At 41.7% G+C, this 10,518-nt stretch overlaps 1 protein-coding gene across 1 annotated transcript in view; it reads left to right on the top strand.

The window, feature by feature from the left end:
• Positions 1–8,993, top strand: part of MARK1 (MAP/microtubule affinity-regulating kinase 1) — a 33,050-nt gene extending 24,057 nt beyond the window's left edge. The window contains exons 17-19 of the mRNA XM_014528044.1: positions 7–81; positions 3,640–3,684; positions 6,883–8,993. Coding sequence (XP_014383530.1) covers positions 7–81; positions 3,640–3,684; positions 6,883–7,237 — 475 coding nt within the window. The 3' untranslated portion in view covers positions 7,238–8,993. The remainder of the gene's footprint in view (positions 1–6; positions 82–3,639; positions 3,685–6,882) is intronic.
• Positions 8,994–10,518: the final 1,525 nt, after the last annotated feature.

The raw sequence follows: 10,518 nt of genomic DNA, 5'->3' as shown, positions 1-10,518 counted from the left end.
CGAAAGCGGGGCCTTTGCCCACGCCCGGCGGGGCACGTCCACCGGCCTCATCAGCAAGATCACCTCCAGATTCGCTCGCAGGTCAGTCCCGCGGGCTCCGGTGTGCGGTGGCCTCCGGGGATTAGAAAGGAAGTGTGTTTGGGGCTTTCCTTTCCTCTTGATAGTGATTTTTCAAAGTGGTTTCATGACATTTCATGAGAGCTGCTCTTTTGCAGAAGTTTGAAGAAAAAAAATCAAGGAAGACAAAATCTTTTCCCTTAAGAGAAAGAAGAAAAACGGACAAAATGAGAATTAAAAATTTTTCTAGAGTGGAAAGAGCAAAACTTGACCTCAAAAATGTGCTTTAAAAGCCTTAATTTAGAAAAGGGAATGAAATAGGAGTTTACATTTATCCTTTAAATTGCTCACTAATAATAGTTTCCCTCTTTCTCGTAAAAAGCCTATATATACAGCTGCATAGATTTCTTATGTAATTTAACATCATAAAATCTTAACCTCAGTAAACACAAAATGAACAACAAACTTCTGATCTAGTAAAATAGTAAAACTGCACTCTCCTGAGAAAGCAAGCATGAGTGTGCAATGCACATTGGTTATACGGGGTGCTGACCACAGTGCAGGTTGATGTAAATTTGATGTTACTGGGTTCCTGTGTCCCCTTCCCAAGACCTGCATTCCTGGCTGCTCCTGCGCCTCCTTCAGGTCCTTGCTGAAATGCCACTTCCCCCCGGAGGCCTTCCCCACCCTCTATGTAAATTCACAGCTCTTCCTCCCAACACTGCAGGTCCCTGCTTCATTCCTCTGCAGAGCCCGAACGCTCCAAAATAATAGATGCACTTTATTTATTTGTCCATTGTCTCTCCCAGCCAGAAGGTGAGAACAGGGACTTGCTTGTTTGCTTTCTTTTGTGCCGAATCTTCTGCTGAATATTGAGTGCCTACGGTGGCGCATAATATGCCATTCAGTAAATGTTATTGGGTGAATGGATGAATAGTGTGGGAAGCAATCTAAAAAGCAAACGAAAACCTAAGTTGTAGTAAATTCTAGTAAATGCTAGAAGGAAGCAGGTCCTGAAATCAGGAATGAGGTGGAGGCAATGAGGGTGTTCAGACACAGCCTCCGATGGCAGCCGGCATGGAAGTTTCTAAGGTTCCATGATGCTCTTCTTCATGGTGCTCATATTCGTGTCCTTTGAACAGTTTTCTGGGCCGAGGGGGAGAGAAAGGGAGGGAGGAGATTGTTTGTGATGTTTTGTCAGCAGGTTGGCAGGTTATTTTCAGGGTCTTGGTTTTAAACACATTTCAATCAATTCTGGATTTGGTTAGAGAAGAGAAAAATTCTCCCTTCTCTTCCAAGGTCACGTGTCACCGTGGGAATGAGCAGCCTTGGCATTGCTAAAGTGCTTGCGCTTGGGTTGTGTCATCTACCACAAGTGACTTCATGCAGGAAGACACGCCAGTCGTTGGTTTCAGTCCCAGGAATGAACCTGCTAAGTCCTCTGGCAAGTGGCAGACTGGAGATGCAGTTGCTCTCTCTGCAGTCACAGCATATTGAACTTTGGGAGGGGGGTGGTGTTGGAGCTTGGAGATAAGCTAGAGAATTTCTCAAGGTTCAGGATATAGTCTAGCCTTATTATTTAACTAGAGGCCCGATGCATGAAGATTCGTGCAAGAATGGGCCTTCCTTTCCCTGGCTGCTGGCACTGCCTTCGCTCTGGCTGGAGCCACCTTTCTGCCTTCCCACGCTGCCCAGAGGCCCAGAGCGGCTGGGGTGGTGCCTGCATATGCAAATTAACCCGCCATCTTTGTTGGGTTAATTTGCATACTCCTGCTTGGCTGATGGGTGTCACGAAAGTACGGTCAATTTGCATCTTTCTCTTTTATTAGTGTAGATATTTTCAACTCATCTCTCACGTGATCCATTCTTTCCCCTTATTTCTCCTTCTGACGTCCATCCTGGGCTCAAGCCCTATATCTCTCTGGTTCCTTTTGCCTTTCTCCCTTCCCTTTGGCTAAGGCCTGAAGAAGTGGAACCCACACATGGACACCCTCTGTGACCAGAACTGGGTGTTCTTGGGGTCATTTTGGGAGCCAAGATGCCTCACAAACTTTGGGACCAACCAAGTTGGTGTGCCATTAAAGTGCTTAGGTGAAAAAGTGGGGTTTTCATAGGGGGAAAAGTAAAGGAATTGGGCTTGCTGAGCGTTAAGAAGGGAAGGAGAGCAGTAGGGGTGAGCTCATCATTCATGTACTTGGAAACCAGTATTCCAAAGAGGAAGCGGGGGGGGGGGGGGGGGGGGGGGTAGCTCTTCCTGGCCAGTAGGAAGACTGTTCACCAAAATGACCACCTGAGAGTGTTGCTTTCTGGTCTTAGGAAAGCGATTTACCCTAGAATCATCGATCAAGGGAGATGGAGATGATTTATTTCAAAGTCTTTTAAATAGTTTTTAGACCCATACACTGTGGGTAGGTTCTCTATACCGACTCTGTAAGCTGGAAATTGCATCACACCTGATGATTTCTGTTTAATCCTCACCTGAGGGTATGTTTTTATTGATTTTTAGAGAGAGAGAAATATCCATGAGAGAGAGGAACATCAATCGGTTGCCTTCCATATGCACCCCGATGGGGATTGAACCCACAACCTAGGTATGAGCCCTGACCAGGAATCGAACCCACCACCTTTCAGTGTACAGGACAATGCTCTGAGCCACCCGGCTAGGACAAACCTGATGATTTTTTCACCGTAGCTCACTTATATGGGGATACTTAAAACATTAACTTAAAAGTTCAAGTGGATCATTTTCCCCAGCTGTTTATTAATATTTTGCTATCACAAGCCACCTCTTCATATATTTAAATGGGTTTACAATTTGATACTCCTATGTCAGTATTTAATTAACTTTGAAAATGACAAAGTAGTTAAAATTTTGGTAGATTTTTAAAATAGCAATTACATTCAACAAAAGGACAATTAGTAGAGTTTTCCTGGTTTTCTTTCACAGGTGGATATCCAGGTAAGATCAATGTTTCTGTTTAAGATTGAGTTCATGTTTTTAGACTCACCTGCTTGGGTAGGCTGTTCATTTGCTGTAATATTTTATCATGTGCATGAATCGTTAGCTTAACTTCTGAAATACGTTAACTGCTTATTTAAAAATTGGTACTTATTTTTAGAAATACTGATATATGTGTTGAGCTTCATTTCTAACTACTAGGTTAATGTGTATGTTTTCTAAAATTGAGCGACTACTAGAATTCTGTTTCATAACAAATACGCAGTTGAATCTTGCTGTTGATAATTATTCAATAGTTTTAACTTTAGATTGAACTAAACTAAACCAAAAAATAAATTATAACTTTAAAATCATGTCGGAGAATTGGAAGATCATGTATAAAAAAAATCCTAAACCATCACCCAGCATTTCCTCCCTGACAATACCCAGTAGACGCTCAATGAGTGACAGTTCAGTGTGGTTATGTTGAAAAACATGAGAAACAGTATTAGACTGACGAGTCACAGAAACTGTCACGCTAGAAGTTGGCTCAACAAGTTAATTTTAAAATCATTTCAGATGTAGGTTTTCTTGATCTATTTTTCACTCTTATCATTAAATCTCAACCTTCACTTTGTTTTGAGGGATCCAAGTGAAGGCGAAGCCAGTGGCAGAACAGACACCTCAAGGTGAGGAGCCACTATTAACCCTTCGCTGCCAGGGCCCGTGTATGCAAACGTGCTTTTGAAATACCGACAGCACTTCCTAAAATGAATAGAATGAATCACTAGCTAGTATGTGTATTTTAAATGTTTATATTGGGATGGGTTTCCCTCATGTTGCCTAGCATTTAATTACGTGTAAGTTAATTAACTGTAAGTTTGTGTTTTCCAAACATGATTTTGAATTGTATGCTTTGTAGAGAAATGGCCTTTCTGTCCCGTAATAGATGTGTTGGCAAAAGAATGAATAGATTAAAATGTACTGATCCTTTTCTCACTAAAACGATGTCACTAATATTAGTCTTAAATAGCATAGATCACTGAGGTAACCAAGTCCATGGGAAGATTTGATATTAGTGATATACTTCAGGTGAGTGTTCGGCTATAGGCCACGTGTGGAAATGCTTTGTGGCATGCTTTGTGGTTTTTTGACATTTAATACTGGTTGTGTCTTCGACCTGACGACAGGTCTCAAACTTGAGCACAGTCGGAACTTGATTAAACGGATGGCTGGGTCCCACTCCCAGGGTTTGTGATGGGCAGCCTGGGGCCTGGGGACCACATTAATGACATGTTACTACTTGTGTTTACATTTATAAATGAGAAGTTTAAGGAACAAAGGCACTGAATTAGTTTGTGTGAACACATGCCCCGCTTCCTTCAGGAATAATTTTTGACCAGTTGAACACAGCCTCGATTTAATTTCTACTTTTTAAAATGACTTGGGATATAAAACATCATGAGCTTTGGGAAAAACTTGCTTGAACATTCCAAGGTAGTTCTTTTTACAAACTGCGCTGTATTTATGTTTAGTTATAATAGTTGAAATGATTCTTCATGGAGGTAGGTGCCTGAGTCACACCGTGGAAGGGAGCCAGAGGCAGGCAACACAAAGGACTTATGTCATCCCGCACTAGGTCATCACTTCTGAGCCCCCTTCTGGAGTCTTCTCTCTTTTTTCTAAACTTCCCTCTGAGACATTTAGTAGTGGACAGTGTCACAGGCGCCTGCTAATATTTCAGTTCATTGGCATGGTTTCGTTTTTGTTTGTTCTTTTGCTTTTGAACAAACTTGCTAGTCATTGAATCCACACAACCACCAGGAGGAAAGTGTCCCATTTTACAGAAGAGACAGTGGGGAGCCTAGGAGGGACCAGGCCAGTGCTAATAAGTCTCTGTCTTTGCAGAGAGATGTGGGGCGTGATGGTGAATAGCATGGGCTCTTGAGCCCAGACCGTGTGGGGGTGAGCTGTGTTCTTCTACCAGTTCCCAGGATGATCTGTGTGACTTTAGAAGAGTGATTCTACCTCTTTGTGCCCCTAGTTCCTCATTCTGACCGCCACAGGGTGGTTGTGAGGGGCGAACGAGGAATTAGCACATGTGAGGCAGGTAGCACAGCTCCTGGCATGGAGTGAGTGCTCGATAAAGGACAGATGTGGTTATTACTATAACATTTCCAGGAGCTCCTGAGTTAACGTTGCCACTGGGGATGCCCTTGAGATACACCCAGAAAATGTCTCGTATGTGCCTGTTGTCTGAAGTTCACCAAGTTTCCTGGGTGGAACGCAAGGCAAATTAGACTTGGAATAAGACATCTGATTTCTAGTCTTTCTTTCAAGTCATTAGCTGTATGAGCTTTAAAAAGTAATTTAAGTTTCCTAGCCATCAGTTCTGTTTTTAAAATGAGTGGTCGATCACGTGATCTCTTGGGTCCCTTCCAGCCCCAGCATGCTGACCCATGACCTGAGTGTGCGTGCGCTCCTGATGAGTGTCTCTGCTTGGATCTGCACATTCCTGGAGGCCCGGGGCTCAGGGTCAGAGAGCAGAGAGAGAATGCTGGAGAAGGCATTGGGATAAATGCGCTCCATACTTAGTTCATAGTCTTTGGAGGTTTCTTTTCTCTACTTATTTCTTTCCTTATTTTTTTTTTCAAGCTTGCATAGTTTGCAGAGCTTTGGGCGTTCAGAAGCCTAGGAATGAGGGGGGAAATATAAGTATACACATATCCCTGAAAATTCATATATAAATGTATATATAAATGTATACATGAGTATACATTATAGGATAATATTGATATAAAATGTTTAATATATGTAGATAGTAGATTATACTTTAAAAATATACCACTACTTTAAATCATATGTAGGTGAGATGGGTTAGCAAATTAGAATTATAACATCTATATTTGAATAATCGCTCATTAAATTTAATTATAGGGTATTCTGAATCATAAAATCTACGACTTTTACCTCTCTGATTCTGTGAAATGGGTTATCTGGTTCTGTATTATTCATGGGAGATCTACAGTAAGGAAAATTCAGTGAGGTTGATGCGCTTAAGAAATACGTGTCAGTCATCTACTCTGGTGGAGGGAACAGCCTGTGCGAAAGCCTCAAGGCCAGACCAGACGGTGTAGGTTCCAGGAATAGTATGGAGGCCAGTGTGTTGGGGGGAGTGAGCGAGGAGGACAGTCGCAGCGGTGAGGGTCGGGGCGAGGAGCTGGGGTGTAGGTGTGTGGAGCCTTGTAGACCGTGTTGAGGATGTCTTCAGCAAAGCATGGACACGATTCGAGGGCCCGATGCCCACACTCCTGTGTGTGGTACGACCTGGCATCTTCACCTCATTGCAATACCAGCTTCTTTCTTCATTATCAGGTAGAAATAACCCCTCTGTGGCCATTGCTACTGTGCTGTCCCAAGTCTTTCTCCTACCCCCCCCCAAAAAAAAGATAGAAAAGGGGAAATTTTTCTTTATGTTTCAAAATTGTGTATTTACAAGCACAGTGCTAGTGGGCTCTCTTCTTGTACAAATGTACAGAAAATGAAGATTGGGCTTTTGCAAATTGAAACAGAAAACTATGGAAGGACCTCAAAAAGTATTCAGTTCTTCACTTCCAGCGGCAAACTTGTTCCCACAAAAAAGTCCATTTACGGAAACACGCTATTTTAGATGGAAGATCTTAACAAAGTCAAAACAGAGGGCATCCTGGGGTCGGTTTTTGTAACAGCAAGATGGCATGAACCTTTGCACTTGCCTGATGGTAGTTTGCAAAGTAGGTCATTTTTTGAAGCACTGAATTCTGACCCCTGAGAGTTTGTGTGTGTGTCGATTTCTGTGCTGAGTGGAACTTCTCTCTGCGTTCTCTCCCTGTGCCCTGTTCTTCCAGAAGTACATCCGGGGACCCGAAAGAAAGAGACAAGGAAGAGGGGAAGGACCCCAAGCCACGCTCTCTGCGCTTCACCTGGAGCATGAAGACCACCAGTTCCATGGACCCCAATGACATGATGCGAGAGATCCGGAAAGTGTTAGATGCAAACAACTGCGATTACGAACAGAAGGAGAGGTTTTTGCTCTTCTGCGTCCACGGAGATGCCCGGCAGGACAGCCTCGTGCAGTGGGAGATGGAAGTGTGCAAACTGCCACGGCTGTCGCTGAACGGGGTCCGCTTCAAGCGAATCTCTGGGACGTCGATTGCCTTTAAGAACATCGCATCTAAAATAGCCAATGAGCTCAAACTGTAAAGGAACTCCACGTGGCAGGATCAGGGAAGACACATCCGAATGAGGTACAGTTCTTGAATGTACTGGGTAATATGCCTAATGCGATTGGCCTGTGAATCACCCATGTAGAATTTGCCCTTAACACGATAAGGTTATACATAGTTATGAACTGTAAAATTAAAGTCAGTATGAACTATAATAAATATCTGTAGCTAAAAAAAAGTAGGTTCACATGTACAGGTAAGTATATTGTGTATTTCTGTTCATTTTCTGTTCATAGAGTTGTATAATAAAACAGATGATTGCTTCAAAACTTGTATAGTTGTCTAGATTTCTGCACATAAATGTACGTTTGATGCTCTGAGTTGAAAATATTCTTCCCTGTTATTTACATTCTGGTGGGTTTTTAAAATTCTTACCTCCATCATGTAATTTTGAAGGTAATTGTGTCCAGAATTGAAAGTGCACAGAAGTAATCTTTACGATTGTAGCATGGACTTTTAAAAAATTATTTTCAAGTCGTATTGAAATTGAAACCAGAAGCTGATCCCTAGATCAGCTTTATTCCACACAGAACTATTCCTGCTTATCTTTGCTCTTATTCTTGTTACCAGACAAGGTTTAGTTGAGAAGTTACGACATGTTTACAGTGTTGGCACTTAGAGTTTTTAAAATAGAGTCCATGAACATAAGTTATAGCTTTGCCTTGAGCTAACTAAGAAGTACTGAGGGGAAGTGAAAACCTACATCCAATGTCTTTTGAACTTGAAAGTGTTTTCTGACCCTCTGCTAATCGTAGCAGCAAAATGAAAAAGAATCAATACCTTATCTGGCTAGTATAGCGCAATAGGTTTGCTGCCTTCCCAATATCGCAGTGTCCTTGTGGGAATATAATAATAGCGGACAGTTTCATAGCACAACTCATCTTCCCAGTGTTGGTCAGTGCGTCAGTTAGGAAATAATGCCACCTCAGGAATTCACTGGCATTGGGGACGCTTGCCTCCTTCGCCCCTCACCCTCTCCATCCACCCCCGACACAGTGGTATCTGTGAGTCCTTAGGAGACTGTGGAGCAAAATATACTATTTATAACAGCATATCTTTGATTTACGCTCATGTGGTCGTTCATTTGGTTCCCACGTAACTTCTCTGTTTTTACGATTTTGCCAGATTTCTTGTATTTATTCCACATCGTTAGGCCTATAACTCGCGGCTTTGTAATCAGGCGTTTGCCTAGTTTCCTTTCATAATGAATGATCCCTGCGATGTAAAACCACTAGTAAAGGTACATTTTAATACTCGTTACTTGATACGGAATTAGCCTTGGAGGTTGACTGTGCAATGTTACTGAATGTTGTAATGACTGTACTATCTTCCAATGGGCCCCCTCCGCACACTCCGGAGGCATAGAAAGTGTATTCAAATCTTATGAGTCTGCAGAACACGACAGCTGTGATAAATACTGTAATTCCAACCTACACGAGACGGCTCTCGGTAGGGGACGTGCCATTCATTCCCGTGGCTTCCAGACTAGGGTGGATTTTACCTTCTGTACTGGACTGTGATGTAGCTCTCTTCTGTACGGTTCTGTTCGAACACCAAGTGTATTTTTTTTTTTTTGCCTTAGCCAAGGGTGGTGTTTGGCAAACAACTGTGTAGCCCCTTTTTAACCTCGTGTTCATTCCAGACAATTGATGCAAATTCCTCTCACTTCCACTGGTGCACACTGAAATTTTACTTGAACAGTTCTCATAATAAAGCACTCGTCTTTTGCTCTTCACCGGCATGTGGATGACCTGTTTTCTAGGACAGAAGGGGGGTTTATGTCGTGTCTTCTCCATTCTGTTGGCAGGGGGTGGAGCTATGTAGGTTTTCAGGATGTTGTTACAGCAAGAAAACGTTCATCTTTTTATAGCGGTTCCTATTGTCTAAATGGTTTTATAAAAACAGACATCATACCTTTTTCAACATAGGAACTGGTGTTTTTTTATACTTTCTCTCTCTTCTATGTTTGTGGGAAGGAAATTTACTTCAATATTTTTTACGAACTAAAAATGAAATCTTGATAGTCACTTTATTATTTTTAAAATTGAAAAAAATGTTTATTGTCGAAAGTATTACCTATGTCCCTTGGAGAGTCACTTTAGATTTTCAGTTTTATATATTCATAACAGCATACATTTTCTTGAAGATTTAGAAGAATTTTACAATATGTTCGATCAGTTTTATATATTCATAACAGCATACATTTTCTTGATTTAGAAGAATTTTACAATATGTTCGCATCAATAAATAACCAGTTTATGTTCACTGGCTATGTGATATCAGGGTGTCCTTGGTCTCTGTTTAAATATTATTTGCTATAACATCCCTAATAAATTAGTTATTATGTAAAGACTGGGGCACAGTATTAAGTTGAAAAGTTAAAATTTGATAAATAAAATGAACTATGTTCCAGAACCTTAACCCAATCATATTCTCTAACGTAGGATTTTACTTAAAATCCCAAAGGCCTTGTGATGAAGAGATTTTCACCGGCAGTACCATTTCCAATGTGGGCAACCAAACTAGACATGAGTGAGGCACCAATTTACTATAGATACGTGATTCCATTAGCACGTGTCAATTAATCAAGATGATCCCAGCCTTGATTCTTAAAATATCTATTGAGGTACCTACTACATCTTAAGAAATATAAAGGAATTGTCAAAGATGGTTCCTCTTCTCCAAGACTTTGGTTCATTCAGGAAGACCAAGTGTAAACGCAAACAAAAAAACACACCCAACTAGGAAACCAGGACAGCGTTCAAGCCAGCGCCAGCCACAGGTCCTCCCGGAGTGCGGAGCAAGGGGAGCTACCATGTGTGGACGTGAGAAAGGAAGGCCTTCCGAGGGATGGCAAGGGTGGGTCAAGTGTAAGAGGGAGGCTGGGAAAGACCCTTTTGGTGGAAGGAATACGTGAGAAGAGGCTTGACGTTAGTCATGGTGGTAAGACACGTGTCCGAAATGAACTACTTATTCTAGGGCAGGGATGGGCAACCTTTTTGTGAGTGCGGCCAAAACCAGCAAAATCTCTGACTCAAAATTCTTCTGCGTGCCAACCCTGATTTTTTGAGAACATGTTCCTACTTGATGATATCTCTTAAGGTGTACGTATGTGAAGAACCTTGAAGAAATAATAAAATTCATTTGAGCGACAAAAACACAGTATATGATGATGAAAAATACATTTATTTTTTAATGTATACATGTACACTGATAGTCCGACAGAAAACTTTATGACTCCGTTTGATATTATCAGTG

This window comes from Myotis brandtii, unplaced genomic scaffold, assembly GCF_000412655.1.
Source record: "Myotis brandtii unplaced genomic scaffold, ASM41265v1 scaffold612, whole genome shotgun sequence".
Lineage (NCBI taxonomy): Eukaryota > Metazoa > Chordata > Mammalia > Chiroptera > Vespertilionidae > Myotis > Myotis brandtii.
This window is presented reverse-complemented; position numbering and strand designations above follow the sequence as displayed.